Source organism: Typopeltis vanoorti, chromosome 12 (assembly GCF_054136105.1).
Source record: "Typopeltis vanoorti isolate ZY-2024b chromosome 12, IOZ_Tvanoo_1.0, whole genome shotgun sequence".
NCBI classification, from domain to species: domain Eukaryota; kingdom Metazoa; phylum Arthropoda; class Arachnida; order Uropygi; family Thelyphonidae; genus Typopeltis; species Typopeltis vanoorti.
In genome coordinates, this window is record NC_143560.1 from 28,620,512 (window position 1) to 28,641,496 (window position 20,985).

At 34.8% G+C, this 20,985-nt stretch overlaps 1 protein-coding gene across 1 annotated transcript in view; it reads left to right on the plus strand.

Moving 5' to 3' along the window:
* The window catches only part of LOC150100648 (plexin-A4-like), a 707,214-nt gene that overhangs the window by 683,141 nt on the left and 3,088 nt on the right, over positions 1-20,985 (plus strand). The window contains 2 exon segments of the mRNA XM_090401991.1: positions 1,090-1,165; positions 14,048-14,122. Coding sequence (XP_090258117.1) covers positions 1,090-1,165; positions 14,048-14,122 — 151 coding nt within the window.

Here is a 20,985-nt window from a genome sequence, read left to right on the forward strand (position 1 = left end):
TGTGCATTTCACACATCTCCCATTCAAAGCCTTGATGTTGAAGTAAATGACCCTTCTCTATCAAAGTTGTCATTTAACTATGCCCTAAAAAGTATAGTTTAGTATTACACACACACACACACACACCTGACTATTTGCACATTTGGTATGCCTTTGAAAGAGATCAGGCAAGCTCTTAGCATGAATGTATACAGCATTATCTGCATTCACTCCCCTCCCTATGGGAGATTGCACTCTATTATGCAATCTCTCGCTATGTTAACTAAGGAAATCATGTGCCTCATCATAAATCTGTCTGCAGTTGTTTAATGCATACAGAACAGAATACTCTTGTTCTTACTCATCTCTGATGGTTCAAGATCTGAGACCTCTGTTGATTGTGCTGCTGTTTTTCTTAGCCACTAGACAGATTTCACTAAAATGCAGTAACTATACTGCTGAGCTGCATGCCGTTCAGCTCGCACTTATAGGCATAAAAAAAACCACTACGAAAAATGGATGATTTATACAGACTGACTTGTTGAATTCTTTACAGATTATCTCCATTTCTATGTTTGGTCTACATCCAGTGCTTTATTATGTTCAGCAATTATTGTATCAAATGAAGATTCTTAATTTTGCCATTTGACTGTGCTAGATTGGATACCAGCCACATTAGAATGAAAGGATGTAGTGGTCTCATTGTGAAAGGCTTTGTTTATACTACAATTGGAGAGCTGTTCCCAAATTTGGTCACCTAAATTTTTGGAGAAAGTTCAGAGGTAAGGTAATATCAGAGCACTGGAATGGCACATATCAGAATAGACTAGAATAATGCAATCTGCAGAGTTTGGTGAATGGAACAAAAAGGTAAGACATGACTAAGGCTTATGAACTGACCAGAAGGATAGCTGACTTCTTCAAAAAATTAAAGGCAGTAAATGAATTTAAAATGTGATAACACAGGTATTAAAGTAAGACTTCTCACAATGTACTTTTTACTGAAATGGAAGGTATGCTATATTAATAATAAAAAATAATTATGCAAATATTGACATAATTGATTTCAAACTTGTCCTTCAAGTTAGTAGATTGGTCTGTCTGTTTCAGGTATTATCAAGACATTAAATTAATGCAAGCAATTAGTGATCAAGATATGAATGCAATGTTAGCTGAAGAGTCCAGGGTAAGATGTTATTTAATTTTTCTAACAAAATGGCATAATATAAGTTAAAATAATGTTTACAAGATTGTTGTAAATTAAAGCTAATCATGCTAAAACATCTTAATAGTGATTAGTTTTAGTCCATAAACTTAATTTTTTTATTTCACCAATTTCTAGTTAATTTCATTTACAACCTGACTACTTGACTTGAATTGTTCCTAATATTACAAATAAATCTGTTTGATAATAACAGTGAATGTTACTTTGAAATGTAAATAGCATTCAAGTGAATAACTTTCTAAAAAAAGTTTCAAGTAAAAAATTAAAATAGTGATTGACAATGAAAATTATTTGTAGCCTATGGTACCACAGAAGGTTTTATAAAGGAAAAATGGAGGAATTTTTTGTTATTAGAGAATGTGGCTGACTCAAAGAAAAAAAGAAACACTTCAAGAGAAATCTAAGTCTCTGAATCTGTTCCTTTAACTTTTTTACTCTCTTTTCTTTAATGGGAGCCACATTCTCACTCCAGTGTTCACAACAACAAAATAAAAACAACTCAACAGCTGTTGTTACTATTTTGCTGCTGTCCTTGCATGGTAGGATGAAACAACACATAAACTTTCAGGTAATAAAAAAAATAAACTTTTTTTATTATACAGTTTCAGTCTAGTAAAGTAAAATGATAATTTCTTGGTCTTGGTCAGTTAAAATTACATGCAGTCCTTAAACTTAATCTGCGAAATCTAAGTTGTCTCCATTGCCATTGTGAAACATTGACAGTCTAGCCATATTTTATAACATACACTTAGACTTTTAATAACAACTATAAAACTTTATAAAATGTTTTTTCAACATAATTGTATTTTCTTTATAGAGGACAAGTGAATATAATTATAATGATAAATTAAATTTCATGACAGCATTAAAAGGAAATGCATTACACTGCTGTAAACAAGGGAGGAATGAAATGTGTTTAGTTATATCAAACTCTTTCCAGTTTTTTTATTTATTTATAAGATTGCTTAATACATAAGTCACCTAATTTATATATTAAAAAAAATCAAATATGTATCTGAATGAATGGCCACCAGAGATGGTGGCTAACTGCGAATAGCCAATAAGCAGTCCCGGGCAAGAAGCGGCAATATTAACAGGATGTGGTGGGTTAGTGGACAACTCCAGTAACTCTATAAAATGCTACAGAAGTCCAATGACAGTACTGCATCAAGGCGAGCTTAGGCCGCCTTAAGCCTAAATCTATATGCTCCTTCTGATTCTCTCTCAAGCTCTTCAAGGAAGACTAAGGGTTTGTCAGATAAGTGTCGATGTGCTGACAGTAAAAAGAAAACATGATTGAAATCTGATGCCAAAGTACAACAAAAAAGACTGCCGGCTCGGACGTCGCCCAGTCAAACAAGATCTGCATCCCCAATCGAGTAATCAGGGTTGGATCGAAAAATCAGTTACTGAAAACAAAGACAAAAAAAATCAACTTCAGGCCTGTAAAGGATGGAATATCAATTGGCACATGGAATGTCCATACATTCTGGGCAACTGGAAAATTGCAGTTGCTTCAAGAAGAAATGAAGAAATACAGATGTGATATATTGGGTATTTCAGAAATGAGATGGACATTGTCAGGGGAATCAAATGGTGGAAGAGTTCTCTGGTCAGGAAATGAAAGTAAGCATGAAGCAGGCATATGTTTCCTGCTAAGCAACAAGGCCTGTCAGGCAATGATAAGATACAAACCACTTAGTGAAAGAATAATGGTTGCAAGATTCAGTGCCCAACCATTTAATATCACAACCATTCAAATATATGTGCCCACTGCAGAGTGCAGATGAAAACATTGAGAAATTTTACAGGGATCTACAACTAGTAATTGATGAGGTGCCAAAGCAGGATATACTCATCATTGGAGGAGACTGGAATGCAAAGATTGGCAAAAATAACACAGGATGGGAAAAGGTTATGGGAAAATTTGGATATGGAGAAAGAAATGAACGTGGAGAGATGCTTCTGGAATTTGCCACAGATAACAACCTGACGATTTGCAATACCAAATTCCAACAAAAAGATTGTCATAAATGGACATGGTGCTCCTTCGATGGCAAACACAGGAATATGATCGACCTGATATTAATAGACCAGAAATGGAGAACCTCAGTTCAACAGTGCAGATCATTCCAAGGAGCTGATATTGATTCGGACCACAGTTTAGTGATTGCGAATATAAGACTAAAACTGAAACAGAAGTACAAAGGAAAGTTCCAAAAAGCTAGAGACATCTCAAAACTAAATGAAGACAGGCTAAGAACAGCATATCAGAGCATATTGGAAACTAAGCTTAAGACCACAAGTGAAAAACAAAATATAAATACAAGAGCAGAACGACTGACTACAGTGCTAAAAAAAGCAGTAGAGGAAGTAATTCCTGAAAGAGAAAAGATCAACAAGAAATGGATAACTCAGGAAACCCTAAAATTGGTACAAGAGAAAAGAGAACTGAAACTTAAAAGAGATAATTCAGAGGCAGCAGATGAGTTATACCATCAAAAATGCAATGAAGTACGGAAAGCAGCAAGATCTGATAAAGCTAAATGGTTGGAGGACCAGTGCAAAGACATTGAACAGTACTATGGAGAACACAAAATTAGAGAGGTCTACAAACTTATAAGAAATGTCAATAGGAAGTGGCAAACAAGATCAGTAGTAGTCAAAGATGAAAATGGTAAAGTATTGATGGACAAGATATTGCAGCGAACTATATAAAAAATCAACTAAATGATACTGCAACAGAAGTAAACAAAGAACTAAAAGCAATCTCTCCACTAGCAGAGATCTTTGAAAATGACATCTTGGAAGAGGAGGCGAATAAGGCTATAAAACATCTCAAGAACAACAAGAGTCCTGGAAATGACAACATAATAGGCGAGATGCTAAAATATGGAGGAGAATAAGTTGTAAAAGAAATACATCAGCTATGTAATGAAATATGGAGATCAGGATATGCTCCCGAAGAGTGGAAAAAATCGGTCTTGGTTGTTCTTCATAAGAAAAGCAGTGCTATAGAATGCACCAATTACAGAACTATTGCATTAATGAGTCATCTTGGCAAAGTGCTGATGAAAATACTAACAGAACGCCTGAAGGGGCATATAGAGGCACATCTTATGGATGAGCAAGCCAGATTTCGACAAGATCGAAGTACAGTGCAACAAATACTCGCACTAAGACTAATGGCAGAGAAAGCTCGAAGAAAGAACAAAATGATATATTGCTGTTTCGTGGACTTCCAAAAAGCATTTGATAATATTGACCAAAATATAACATGGCTGTCTTGGAATCCTATGGTGTGGACAATAAATTGATCTGCCTGCTGAAAGATATTAACAGCCAAGCACAAGCATAAATCAGGATAGGGGAAATTTATCAGGACAAGGGGACCCAATATCACCAATCATCTTCATCACACATCTGGGAAGAACACTAGATAAGATTAAAGAAGAAGGTGGAGGCATTTCAATAAATGGCATGAGAATAAACTACCTCTGCTTTGCAGATGACATCGTCCTGATTGAAGAAGACGCAGCAAGGCTGGAACAGACATTACAAACACTATACACAGAAGGAAAAAGATATGGACTAAATGTCAACTTTGAAAAAACTAAAACAATGATATTTGGACAACAGGAGTTACTGAACAGAGTTACGATAGACAGATTTCAACTGGAAAATGTGGAACACTTCACATATCTTAGATGCCACATGACACATGACTTGGACCCCAAAAAATAGATAAAAATTAGCAAGCCAGAGCAACAACTATTTTAAAAGCCATGGACAAAATATGGAAGAGCCGAGCTATAAAGAAGCAAACTAAACTGCACATTGTAGAAACCTGTATCTTCAGCAGCATGCTCTATGGATGCGAGGCCCAGGTACTCCTGAGAGAATTTGAAAGGAGGATATTGGCATTTGAGAGGAAGTGCTATAGAAAGATCTTGAGAATAAGCTGGATACAGAAAGTGAACAATGAGGAAATCTACAGACGAATACAACCAAAAGAAAACCTGATCCAAAAAATAATCAAAAGGAAACTACATCTATTCTACATCTATACGTAGAATGAATGATGAGAGAAAACTAAAAACGTTGCTGTTTGGAATAATTGAAGGAAAGAACAAAAGAGGAAGACTGAACAGAGAATGGGGCGATGACATCGTCAAATGGTGCAGAAACTCTATACACAAACTGAGTCATCTTGCACAAAATAGAATGCAATGGAAGAATCATATCAAGATGGCAGCAGACACCTATGGGCATTGGACCCATGGTTGTTGTTGATGATGATGATCTGAATGAAAGTCATCAGATACTTTACAATTGTTTCTTAAACTGTGGTTTGAGGAACCCTGGGGGTTCTACAAAAACTTGTGAGTTCCCCAGAGTATACAGATATTTATGAGATGTATTAGAGGTAATTTCTGTAAAATCCTATCTTGGATGGGAAAAATATGATCTAGTGAAACTGCATATGTGAAGACTGTCTTTATCATTGCTCAGGGACCTGACTTACCAGTTATTACAGTGAAGCCATTGATATCATTGCAATTATTTATTAAATATATTCTCTGATATGTAACTGGTAATGGCTATGCCATGATACTGCTTGACTTTGCTGAGGCATTTGACAGAATATGACACCGAAAACTATTACAAAAACTGGAGAGAATGGGAATGGATATAGGGCTAGTAGTATGGATAGACACTAGAGAGTAGTATATGATAGTGGAGTCCAGGAGAATGATGGTGACTAGTAGAGTACCTTAGGGTTCAGTACCAGGACCACTACTCTAATTTGGATATTAATGACATAGGGAAAGATTTAAGACTGGACATTCAGTTGTTTGCTGATGATGCAAAACTGGAGAGAGCAATAGTTGATAAAGGTGATGTAGATATCCTCCAGGATGATTTAAATAAATTGGCATTGTGGGCAAAGGATATTGATGTATTATTACAGGAAATTATAGCTCAATGAATTACTTGGATGTTGAAAAACACACTAACAAGTAAAGATAAGAAAGTTGTTATCCCTCTTTATAAGACTATGATTTTGTAGTAGCCACATCTTGACTACTGCACATGGATTTGATCACCTGGGTTTCTTGGCAAACAGGAAGTGGTCTAAAAGATTCAGAGACAAGTGACCAAGATGGTGACAGGTCTGTGGAATACTCCCTATGAGGATAGGTTGAAGGTTTGTGGATCACAAATTGATAGGCAGAAAAGAGGGGAACATGATGGAAACTTTTAAGATATTAAAGGGGTTTTATAAAATTGATGGTGAAATTTTTCGATGTATGATAAATAGTCTGAGAACTAGGGGCCATCCATGGAAGTTGTGTAAGAGTGTGGTTTGTAGGTGTGTGTGTGTGTGTGCAGAACAGATTTTTTGCATGGAGAGTGGTGAGTGAGTAGAATGGATTATTGGAATTGGTTGTGAGTTCCCTGATGGTGAATGGATTCAAGGAGAGGTGTGATAGGATTTGTGTGTATAATGGTTGATTTGGGTCTCCTGCAATGTCTCCAGACTCCATGGAGATGCCATAAATAGTAATAAAATAATAATAACAACTTGGATTTCTTTATTAAAGTCTTTTGCATGTAACCATTCATTTTCATAATTTCCTTTCCGATAATTTTTAATGGAAATTTTCTGACAATACTGGAGTCATGAGATATTAATTTGGAAGAAAACTGTTCATAGAAAATTAGTAATGATGATGTTTTCATGCAGTACTATCATAATATTCTCTATACCTCACTGAGGGGGTAATTAGTTTGAAAAAAAAAGGAAAATTAAATTCTCTCCCATCCTGTTTTCCTTCCTATTTTCGAAATATAAGGGAATGCATTTTATATCTTTTCACTTCTATGAAAATAATACAAATTATATTATTTCACTGTCAACATATATTCTAGCCATAAATGGCTAGAATATATGCTGACAGTGAATTTTTTGTAAACAAAAAGTAAGTAAAAAATCAAAAAAAGTTTGAGGGAAAGTATAAAAGACAAAACAGCAGAAGAAATGGATAGCCTTTAAAGACATGGTACATAAAGCAGTAAAAGTAGCATTAGGAGAAAAAAAAAACAATTAGTACAAAAACTAATCAGAGAACACTTATAAACTTTTCTTATAAAGAAAAGGCAAAAAAAAGATTAGTGGAAAAAAAAAGAAAAAAAAAACATTTCACAGATATATATAAGACAAATGAAATAATTCAGTGTATGAAGAATATAAAGCGCTATGAAATAAAGTAAACATTAAGATAAGGAAAATTAAACAGAAATAACTAGTCTAAAGGTTTTTCACTTGGTTATAAAGTAAATTAGTATTCGCCAAGAAATTATGTTCTTGTTTAATCCTTTAACCTAACTCTCTCACTTCCTCATGTCTAAGTTGCCTGGACCCATACTCACCTGCATCCCCCCCCCCCCAAACATTCTACACTGGTATCCAAAACCTAAGAAAGAACACTATTTCTGAAGATTCCATCCATCAGTGGCTTTAACAGGCACTTAAGTGCCCATGGCAATCCAAGTATCTTTGGATTTCCTAATCATAATACAAGGATAAGACGGTTACCTCTATGTCTCTAAGTATTCTTGTCTGTAAATTGTGTGTTCTATTGGCTGGGTTGTTTGCCTGTTCTTAGCAACAAAAAACCCGAGTTTCAGGGAGGGAAAAAACCCCCTCTATCTCTGTATGAGACTGGCTAACTCATCTTTAGTCAAAAGAGACTAGATAAAGTCCTCACATCATGGACAGAAATCGAACCTGGGTCTTTCCGACCAAAGGGCTTTATCTATACCAACTAAGCTATGGAGGCTCCATTTCTGAAGATTACAACTGCAAATTCAGACAAATCAGCTTGGCAATTTGTATATAATTGATGATTTCGAGTAAAAAGTGAGTACACATTCATATTTTCGAATCTCATGCAAAGGGGCACATGAAAGCACTTACCAGAATAAAATGCAAAAGGCTGTGCTAAGCATATTGTGTTTCAAGGAAGCTCTTTTCATGAAGGAAGAAAGTTGCAAACTTGGATGTCTTGTAATGTCTCAAAGACATCTAGATGATTTCATGTGGAGAATTACTGGGAAGCTTGAAGAAGGCCACAGAATTACTGATATTGCCAGAGAGTTTGGAATTTCTTCCCATTCTAGCATTGTATCCAGGCTCTGGATATTGTTTCAAACCAATAGAATGTGTTCCAGATGTTTGCTAAGAGGTCGCACTCACTCTACCACAGAATATGAAGACCAATTTTTGGTTATAACAGCAAAACATAATTGATGTCAGCTTCATTCAAGCACAGGTACACAGATATCTCAACAAACTGTGGCAAGACATCTGCGACAAGTAGACCTATACACTCAAAGGCTTGTAGTCTGTATCCCTTTATCCACAGTCATCGTAGAGCATGTTTTCAGTGGTGTTATATCCATAAAAATTGGACGAGACACCAATGGGCTAATGTGCTCTTTACAGATGAGTCGTTTTAGTCTTTCTTCACATTCTAGACACTTGATCTGATGTGAAAGTGGTACTGCTTATCGTCGCAAGAATGTTCTTGAAAGGGATAGATACGGCAGTGTTGGGGGTCATGGTGTGGGGAGGCATTATGCTTAATGGACACAATGAGTTAAAAGTGCTGGAAAAAGGGACTATGACTGGTGAATGATATTGCAACAAAGTTCTTCGTCATGTTCAATTGTTCCATGGTGCTGAAGACAAAGAATTCATTTTTATTAATGACAATGCCACACCACAACATGCTCCCCAGATCTCAACCCCATAGAACATGTTTGGGACATATTGCTGCTCGAAATTTCCCTCCAGAAAACAAACAAGGCCTTATCCTTGTTCTGAAGGAGGAGTGGGCCAGTATGCCTCAAGAGCTCCTGAATCACTTGGTGCTAAGCATGGTACGATGTGAGAGCTGCATTGCAGTTCTGGATGGACATATTCCATACTGAAATGTCTCTGTGCATAGTTTCCTGTAAGCACTGTGCATTAATTCCTTAACTATGTCCTTAAGAAATTTGTACAAAATTTATAACACATTTTTGTGTAATATAATTTATTAGTATGCTGAAAATAAATTTGTCCATATTTGACTGCAGTCATGAAAATTTTTTCATATAAAGGTAAAAGTGTAGTTCATCCTCACTTTTGGACACCTGTGTAGTTTCTCTGACTTGCACTTTCACACTCTCACTGAACAATATTTTCTCAAGACACCAAACCATTTAGCTTATATAAGTCCTTCCTCCATCAAACTCACTCCACACATCCACAAACTCCACCATTCCTCCTGTCCAACCTATGCACTGACTCATTTGTAATCATAGCTCTTCATCTCTGCTCACCTCTTTCATACCTAGACTCACAATTTTTACTTTCCCACTCTTCTTATTTGCTTCTGCTAGCAACGTTTTCTTTATTCACACTTCTCACCTGCTAGATCATTAGCATCAGCTAAGATAATTATCTCATTCACTTTCCCTTTCTGCATTGCAAATATCCATACTGTTTTCCCCAGGTAAACATGATTTCATCATGCTTCCTCAAGCACTGCTCTTATCATGGATTCATCATAAAAATTTGATCCTTATTCTCCCCTGTTTGCTCTTGCACACTATGATTTTTTTCCCCTCATATTTTCTCCTTCTTTCACTTCTGTCATACCACCTGCCAGACATTTCTCCAACCATTCTATCTCACATTTTGTTCTATGGAGAACGAAACATGCGTTTATCATCTTGTCATTCTTTTCGTTTTCCACTGTTTGAGTTTTGCTATCACTCATACTGCATGCGATCTCACTCATCTCCAACGCTTTTTCATCAGCACTTTTGCCATGATTCACACTTGTATATGATTTGTATGGTTTTGTCTTTTGTCATTCAACTCACTGCTATCATACTTCTCACGCTTGTTCTTGAAACACTTCCAATATGTATTCATTGGTTCCACTTTCCTTCCAAATATCTTTCACTCTTCTAATCAAATACATTTCACATTCTGCAGCAAACAAAATCATGCATATTGAAATCACTCACCATTATTCTACTCATCAGTGCCATGACATACAATACAGACTACTTATAACAAAAATAATATCACTTAAAACCACACAAACAAGCAAACATAATAATAATCACATAATTACAAGCATAATAATCAAGAACAAAAAAAAAAAAACAGTTATGGCTAGTTATTTTCAAAAAAAAAAAAACAAACATCTTTCAACTTACTGGTGCTCAGCAAGATGTAATGCTGGGCATCAGTATTATTACCTTTCTCCTTCCTAAAATTTCCATATCCTTTACACTTCATTTCATTTTTGCCTATGAAAGCTAGACATATATCAATCATACATCACAACATATTCACCAAGGCAACAAACTCAACCCCTTGGTTCCTGATGCTCCTGGCATCTGTATATAGATACACTCAAACAAGAGTTAACTTGTTATATCTATACACAGATACCAGGAGCATCAGGAACAAATGAGTTTGTTGCCTTGCTGCTTTGCCAAATTGGACAACTCTTTTCCATCTCCACACACATACTCAAAAAAATCCAAACCCTGAGTGTTCAAATCCAACCATTCACCAGATTCATAACTACTCGGATTAACGTTTATATCATTAGCACATTTGGATATTTTAGCTGAACTTTTACATGTATTCTCACCATTCTTCCATGATGATCTAGTTTTCTTGACTGCATAAGAGCTAATAAATAATTTCTACATTTCTTGAATAAACTCCAATAAATAATTTCTACAGTTCTTGATAATGCCTAATCCATTATGTTCAAGCCATCCCTTTTATACAAGCCTTTTCTATCATCAGACTCCACACATCCAGAAACTCATAGCCATTTCTTCTACGCAGCCTGTATGAAGGGGGTCTGAAAAGTTCTTGGCCTTAACCATAGATGGCAACACTATCGGCAAAAAAATTTTTTTTCGAACTTGGTACATCTGTCATAAGCATCTGCGTGAAACTGCAAGTCATTCTGTTAAGTAGTGTTTTATACAGCTGTCTGAAGCAATAGTGTTGTCTGTATCCCTTGAAATGGATAAAATTGAGTATCGTGCAGTTCTAAAATTCTTTGTAGAAGAAGGTTTAATACCAAAAGAAATCGTTCGAAGTTCATAAAAGTTTATGGGCACTCTTCTACTTCATTTTCGACAATTAAGAAATGGGCTGCCGAGTTTAAACATGGCCGTACAAGCCTTGAAGATGATCCACATGAAGGACGTCCAAAAAGTGTAACAACACCAGAACTCGTTGATCAAGTGCACGATATGGTATTAGATTACGGCGAGTCAAAGTGCATGAAATTGCTGAGATTATAGCCATTTCAAAAGAACGTGTAGGATATATTTTGCATGAAGAATTGCAAATGAAAAAGCTTTGCACAAGATGGGTGCTGCACTTGCTCACAGGAGATCAAAAATGAACTCGCATGAAAATCTCTGAACTGTGCTTGGAGCATTTTAACAAGAATAAAACTGATTTTGTGTGTCGATTTATTACTATGGATGAGACTTGGATTTTCACCATTACACAGCAGAATCCAAATAACAGTCAAAACAGTGGACAGAAGCCGGTTGTTCAGCACCAAAGAAGACCAAGTCGGTTCCATCAGCAGGATAGGTCATGCTGATGGAACTGAAAATAGGTCAGTGTTTTGGGATGCTAAAGGCATTTTGCTTATTAATTATCTTGAAAAGGGTAAAACAATAACCGGGAATATTATTCCGATCTTTTAACCAGACTAGACGAAACAATTCGTGAGAAAAGACCCGGTTTGCAGAAGAAAAAAATCATCTTTCATCAGGACAATGCGCCTGCCCACAAAGGTGTTTTGGCAATGGGAAAATTATGGGATCTGCACTATGAATGTTGGAACATCCACCCTATTCCCAGATTTGGCTCCCTCTGACTTCTATCTCTTCCCAAAACTAAAACTCTTCCTCGTTGATCAGCATTTTTCTTAGAATCAAGAGGTGATTGCAGCTGTAGAGGGGTATTTTGCCGATCTTACTGAGAACCACTACAGGGGCAGGATAATGGTGCTGGAGCATTGCTGGAATAAATGTATTAGTCTTAAGGGAGATTATGTTGAAAAATAAAAAATAATTTTGAAATTATAAATTTGTGTTTTCATTGTTAGGCCGAGAACTTTTCAGGTGTACATTGAATCATTTGCTGTCCTAGCCCTCCATTTTAACTGACATATCTCGGTATCATATCATTTTAATTAGCATACATCTCGGTAACAGACTGATAGTTTTTGCTCTCTCACTCTTATTTCTCTTCTTCTAGCAATCCTTTCATATCCTCTCTTGTACTGTATTTATCACTACTTAAATCATTTGTTCCTATGAGCACTGCTCTCTTTTCTATTCGATTTCTTATTTCCATTTGTCACAGCCTTAATGTTTGCTCCGAGAAGGCTCAAAGTAGTGATTCTATTATCAAGTACAGATTTAATAAGAAAATAGCCTTACCATATTACTTTCTTACTTTCTATTTGACTTATCTGGGATGCAACATAAGGATTGTAATAACACACACACACAAACCACATACAAGAGAATAAATAAATAATAATAATAAATGGAAGCTGTTGGCCTAGCAATCTGAGAATTACTGTTTCCCAAATTTTTGTTAGTTTCACACATATTTTCACCCTATTTATTTGAAGTTTCATTGGTTTTTCAAATTAGCTATTGATGCCAATACAAGTCATGTTTGTATTTAAAAACCAACCTGAAAACCTACACCTTGCCCTCTCAGTTCCAGGTGTAAACAAGAATCCCTGCTCTTGCAAGTTGTAATATTACTGTCCAAACTGGAAGATCTGTCAACATCCATCTTCTTGAATATAAGAAATGTGTTTGCAACAGCAGTCAGGTGTAGCTGACTATGCCTTGGGCACAGTGCACCGAATCAATGGAGGAAAGAATTACTACACAGCAAATACAGATACAAAAGACGTTTTAGAATCAGGCATATTTAAGAATGCCAAATAAAATAAATATGGTTGTTTGAAACTTCCCAAGATTTGGAAAATAGTAATTCTTACTTACCACTGCCCATAGACAGAGAGGTCCCTCTTAGGACTTTAGGATTCTAGTCTACCTAACATCTTGCACTGTTTCTTTGTGTGGTTTATTTTGTGTTATTACAGTTCTTATTTTGCATTCCAGACCACCAGCTGTGGCAGAATTGGAACCTTTAAACCATTAATGAGAAGACTTATTGCATTATATTTCTGACATTAAGATTAAACTTCTTCTCTTGAATCTGCACACAGCAAGATATCATCTGCATACAACATTGTCCAAGGCGCATCTTCTCTCACCTCCTCCGTCACCACCTCCATCACAATGTTAAACAGAAACGGACTTAATGCTGACCCTTGATGCAAGCCAACTGTTACTTGAAAACTTTTTGTCTGTTTCAGACAGGTCCGAACACTTGTCTTCACATTTTTGTACATCTCCTGCACCAACCTGACATATTTCTCCGGAACCTTCTTCTCCCTCAGACACCTCCAGACTTCTTGCCTTGGCACTCTATCGTATGCTTTCTCCAGATCAATAAGCATCAGAACAAAAATTCATTTGTTCTTCCTTTTAAGATAAATATAGGCTAAATTTTAGTTGCAATCATTAAAATAGAATTGTTTTTATTATATAGGGTATTCTGAGTGAAATTCTCTTAACTTATATAATAATATTTTATTATATCCATATGGGTAATGTGATATCATGTTCTTTTTTTTTTTTTTTTTTCAGTTACATGCTCATGAGTTCAATACCAACGTAGCCTTGTATGATCTATATAGCTATGCAGTGAAGTACAGTGACCAGGTAAATTTTTGTATGACTAATGATGATTAATGGTTATTTTCCTTCAGTTAATACAATGTAGATCAGATTTCTGAGGGTATCTATGCATCATTTTGCAACAAAGACAAGTGTCCAATATGATTACCATATTTAAAAAATGATTTGCACATAGGTGGTCCAACATTTTTAGGGATCCCATTTTTTGAAAAAAAAAAAAAACCTGGACACAATAAATTTTGTAGAATTAAGGGTTAAGAGAAATAAATTTTATTTCTTAACATTAAGTATTTTAAAATAAAAAAATTAAATATTAATTTGAATTTGATTTATTAATATAGATAACATAAATGTTTATACATACATCAAATAAATAGAATTCTAATAACAGAAAATTAATAGGTGTAGGTTGTGCAGCTCACATTATACATAATGCTGTACAAACTGCTGCTGATATCTTACCAATAGATATTCAAACAAATTGGTAAAGTTTTCCAGCATTTTAACCAATTCACTGTCAGAGTCGAAAGCCTGAAATCTTTTTGTGATTTTGTTGAAACTGAATACAAGACTATTTTAGGTCATAGCAAAACACAATGGCTTTCACTTCAGCCATGTTTAATTCATTTTATTGAAATGTACGATGGGCTTAAATCCTATTTCTTGTCTCGAGATAAATGTCCAACTATTTTGAATACGTTTTTCAGTGATAAGAAGTCTTTCATTTATCTTCTATTTTTAAAAAAATTAGATGAAAATGTTTTCTGAGGCAATCCAGAGAAGAATTGAAAGAGAATATGCTACGGGTTGTGAGGTAAAAAAAAAAAGAGATAGACATTCTTACTACAAAAATTTTATTGCATGAAAATGAGAAGTATTTACCCAGTAAAGTGAAAATTGAAATGAAAAATCTTTGTGAAGAAGGTTTAATGACTGAATCATCATTTAGAGACATCTCCAATTTCTACTTCACTGCAATTCAATATATTCAAGAATCGACTCAAAATCAGTTTAGTGTATTTACTAAAATGGAATGGGCTTGCTTGAACACACCTATATCTCGGGAAAATTTAATGGAATGTGTCAAAAAATTTAAGACCATCTTATCAAATTTCACCTTAAATGAAGAGAACTTATTTGATGAGTGCAGCCATGTTAAAATGTATGCAACTGAGTATAAAATTAATGAATGGAATAATGCCAGTTGTAAACTTGAGGATAGGTGGAAAGAAATCTTTGGTCATTTTAAAAAGGAACAAATCACTTGCAGTGAAATAGTTTCGATTATAAGTTTTTGTTTGACCTTACCAGGATCAAATGTTTCTATTGAATGAATTTTTTCATTGATGAATTCATTATGGACAAATGAAAGGAATTGCTTGCAACTGGACATAGTTAAATCTATCATGCTTGTTAAAACCCCATTACAGAAACATGTCTTCAGAGTTTTTTGATATAGTATCTAAGAATCGACAACTCTTGCACAAAATCCATTCTTCAACCAAATATAATAATGATTCTGTAAGTAGCAGTAAAATGGGACAGGCAACGACCAGCTGCAATGTACAAGAAGAGGCAGAATAAGGAAGAGAGGAGGTATATATTAAAAATTAATTATATATTTGTTTTTAATTTTTAAATTAAATTAAATTTATTTATTTTTCATATAATTTCAGATATTATGCATCTACATAATATGCATAAGGCTCGTGTTGTTTATATTTTATTGTATTTACATTGAATATTAACATTTTATATCTTTATTCTATGTCTTTATATTTCATATACTTATTAATGTTTGATTTAAGTGTTACGTGTTTAAGTTTTTAACATACTGTGCATACATTTTAACATGGCTGCACTCATCAAATAAGTTCTCTTCATTTAAGTTGAAATTTGATAAGATGGTCTTAATTTCTTTGACACATTCCATTAAATTTTCCCAAGATACAGGTGTGTTCAAGCAAGCCCATTCCATTTTAGTAAATACACTAAACTGTATTTCACAAAGATTTTTCATTTCGATTTTCACTTCACTGGGATAAATACTTCTCATTTTCACGCAATAAAATTTTCGTAATAAGAATGTCTATCTCTTTTTTTACCTCACAACCCGTAGCATATTCTCTTTCAATTCTTCGCTGGATTGCCTCAGAAAACATTTTCATCAAATTTTTTTTAAAATAGAAGATAAATGAAAGACTTCTTATCACTGAAAAACATATTCAAAATAGTTGGACATTTATCTTGAGACAAGAAATAGGATTTAAGCCCATCGTACATTTCAATAAAATGAATTAAACATGGCTGCAGTGAAAGCCATTGTGTTTTGCTGTGACCTAAAATAGTATTTTAGGTCACAGCTTGTATTCAGTTTCGACAAAATCACAAAAAGATTTCAGACTTTCGACTCTAACAGCGAATTAGTGAAAATGCTGGAAAACTTTACCAATTTGTTTGAATATCTATTGGTAAGATATCAGCAGCAGTTTGTACAGCATTATGTATAATGTGAGCTGCACAACCTACACCTATTAATTTTCTGTTTAATTTGTTTTGTAATTTAGTAAAAACATAATGTTATTTTACCTTTCCTTTTTAATCTGCCAAAATTTGTGTTGGCATTATCTGCTGAAATGCCAATTATTTTATCAGTAATGTTATATTTTTGGGCAGCATTTAAAATGTGATCACAAATTAGATCAGAAGTTTCTTCAGGAAGGCTAGAAAATTCTAATATTTCTGTTGAAATCCCTTTATCAACAGTGAAATACTTTACATTGATAGGTACAATCTTAAGATCAATAAAATTAGATGCATATATGGATATGCAACAATATTTTACATTCCTCAGATCTTCCAATATTTCACTTTTTACATGTAGTCATAAGACATTGGTAATAATAGCCTTGCACTTCGTTTGTGCACATGAAAATTTCTTATTCAAGAATTTTTTTAAAATAGAGGACGTACAATCCATAGATTGGAAACTGTGATTGTGTTTAACTGCATGAAAAACAAATGTAGCCTCTTGTGCAATCAACTCCATTTCTTGGCTACCTAACTTTTGATACCCAAAAAATGATGTCAATGATTGACTTGAACTTTTTGCAGACACAGCAGACTTGTGCTTTTTGTATTGAAATGGTCAGTTATATCTGCCTTACCTCTGTGGCCAATGTTAAATTCTGCATGGCACATGCTACATTTCACTCTTGGGCTATCATCACAATTGCTGCTTTTTGTTATGAAAATGAAAGGAAAAAGATACTTCAATTTTTCATTGAAATTACACTTTCTTTTGGGCATTTTGTAACAAACGGTATAACTTTATTAATTTAAAAAAATACAATATTCACAATTAATACGGGAATGCAAGAATATGAAATGAACAGTTAAAAACTAGGTTATATCACATACCCTGTAGCGATATAAAAACAATTTAGCGCCTGACACGTGAAGCTTAGTTTGCATAGCATACAATATCCGACGGTCTGAAATGAAATGTTTCTCATTGGTTGAAAGAAAATGAACTATCGTGGCGCATTAATATTCAAAAACATGTCGACCAATGAGAAACATTTTGGACCATTGGATATCGTACGCTATGCGAACTAAGCTTGAGACAAAAATTGCTAAAAATTTACAGCCAACCAGATGAACAAAATAGATGCCGTGGTTGTGATTAGTTAAACATACAGTTGGGCGACTGTCTCCCTCGTTCTGACATTCTTTTCTCCGGCTGAATGAAATGTATGGAACTAAATCGTTTTCCCAAAATTCTAACATTCTGGTAATTCACCGAACTACAAAATAAATATCTCTGCTTTTTGTTTTGTAAACATACATTTTTAAAAGCACCCAAAAATATTATGACTTGTACTTATTCTTATTAGAAATGTTAATATTTTCATATTCTAAAAAATCCAGGACATTTAGCGTCCCGAACTAAACATATCGGATGCCGGGACAGAAGTAATAAAACTGGGACGTATGGGATCCCTAAATATTTTACTGTTGAATGTTAACAACTTTGTTAATTTAACTGAAAAATATATTTGATCTCTCCAAAGATATCAAATGGACATATAAACAAATGTATAAGAGCTATTAATTATTATTATTATGTGGCACCTTCAGGGAATCCAAAGATTCATCAAGGGAGGGCACCCACTCTACAACTCTCTGTCTCCACCACTCAGTCCACCAACCACAACAAACTGCAACCACCATCATCTACATAATACCATCTACCGCTCACCACCACTAGTATTTTCACAGACAATCACAAACATCAATGCCCATGGCGAGATTCGAACCCACAGCCTTTTGGCTGGAGAGCGGATATGCTAACCACTCGGTCAACCAGGCTGGATTATTATCACAAGACCTCCACAAAATCATGAGATTGATTGCAGGAGGATCATTTTAGGTACCACATGCACCGTCATTATCCTTTCAGGCATTGCATTCCATGCATCCACCACTATGCAAAAAAAAAATAATAATAAATAAATTACTTGTCATTCTCATCACTCTCTTGCACTTTTTTTCACAGGTGAAAAACCTTTTAGGGAAAAAGAAAAAAAAAAATCACTGGTAGTCAATAGCCCACAATGGACTAGCCAAGTGCTCAATAATATTCCTTAATCCAGAAAGTTTATTGCAAATCTGACAAAGGGATAAAGCTCCACAGGTCCAATCAATCCATCTTGCCAGAACAGTTAACAGTATAAGGAGTGGGATGATTACCACTCTTATACTGTATATTATACTCCTTATACATGTATATTAACACTGGAATTATTACATTATATTATTGTTATTATGGACTGGAGTCCATACTCTCACTGCAGGAGGCCTGCTTATATTTCACCTAGCACTAGTGATCATTTGAACAATACTTGTCATACCTGCCTCGAACTCATTCATCACTCTCCAAGCAAAAACTCTAGTCCTCACACCTTTACTAACTACACTCTAACTTCTGATGAATCTTTGGATGACCCCTAGTTCACACACTAGTCAAGTGCTGAGCAATTTCCTCAATAAATCCTATAAAACTCCTTAAGCAACTGAAAGGTCTCTATCATATTCTCCCCCTTTTTCACCTATCAGCCCACTTCTTCAGCCCACAGATCTTCAATCTGTTTTCATAAGGGACATTTCACAGACCCTGCCATCTTGTTCACTCACTCAAAGGCAAATGACTATGATTAATATTCATTTATTTGCTCATAATGCTCTAAAGGGAGAGTGACAAGCAATGTTGCTGATACAGAATCCCTACAGGCAGATTTCAACAGATTGGATATGTGGGCAGATGCAATGACTATCGGTTCAATGTTGCCAAGTGTAAAGTTATGCATTTTGGATGGAGGACATTACAGGTCGAGTTTTTTTATTAATGGGAAAGTACTGGATGTAGTAAATGACTCTAGTGACCTAGGAGTTAATGTGAACTATGGGTTCCACAATAATTCTCAGGTCACTATACAGCTTTTTGGGGGGGGGGGGGGGGAGCTAGATGGTGAGAAACACAATGATCAGTAGAGATAGAAATATAAAGCAATCCACCACATCCTAATCTTTGGATGTGGTGGATTGCTGTATATTTTTATGCTTTTCAACCACACTGGGCGTAAGTGGCAGAACCATGACAGGCATTCTGAGCACGATCAGATGTAGAACCTGAAAGGGCAGTTCAGATAGCATGCTTGCATTAATGTTGGTGGTTTAGGAATATTAAGTGCAAGGATGATGTTCCTGGTTGGTACAAGTTTACCAAGTAAAGATTCTTATTATGACTGGCACTATTTCATCTTTGAATTTCTTCAGAGTTTGGATATTATCCTCACCAAAAAGTTGAGTGTTTTTGTGAGGTTACCATTATGGGTACTACCTCATCAGATGATTCTCAAAGGAGCTGTTCTGAATATTTTTGACATGATGTTTCAACAAGGACAACTCCTGCATCATTTTTTTTTTTTTTTAACTCATTTTGGGAATCTTTCTAAAAAACCATTAAACCTTCTGGATAAAGATGGGTGACATTTTCCCATTTGGATGTTCACCTGTTGCATGTTTTTAAGTGTCGCAGATATTTTTAAAAACTGGAAACAATCCTCTAAAGCAGTGTTTCTCAACGTGGGGCATATGCCCCACAGGGGGCAATTTGAATATTTTAGGGGGCAATTATAAAATGTACATGTACATATTTATATTATACTTTTTCAGAACTTGGTTGACTATTATGCTAGAGGGGACATCAAAATCTTTGAGACATTGAGGTGGGGCATGATCCAAAAAACATTGAGAAATACTGCTCTAAAGAGATTCAAAAATGACTTCTAAGACCGGAATAGGCCACTTTAGGCCTAAATTCTTGAAAAGCATGATGATGGTGTTTATTATTATTTATGACACCTTCAAGGATTTGTGGTAGGAGGGCACTCCACTCTACATAACCCACCAACTACATTAATTTAAACCTGTATCTATACACACTATCTTCAAGCTCTATGCCATTGTACACAATGACATCTACCATTACTAATGATATTTACCTGCATGTTATGATTTAAAATTTGCATTCAGTAGTTGCCCGTGTAACTTGTACATCTCATTCTTTATTTGTAAAATATATTTGACCTTTTATGATTCTAAAGATGCAACAGAATACATCTTTAAAATTGCTAATGAAAGAAAGTACTTTAAGTAAGTTAATTTTAATTAACTTAAACTTTTTATTAATCATGGTTAATTTGATTATGATTAAACAGATTATCACACTATTCTATTTAAATTTTATTATATACTATATAAATACTATTAGATAAGTGTTACTTGTAAACTCTGTGTCTTTAAATTCATTTAATTGATTGAAG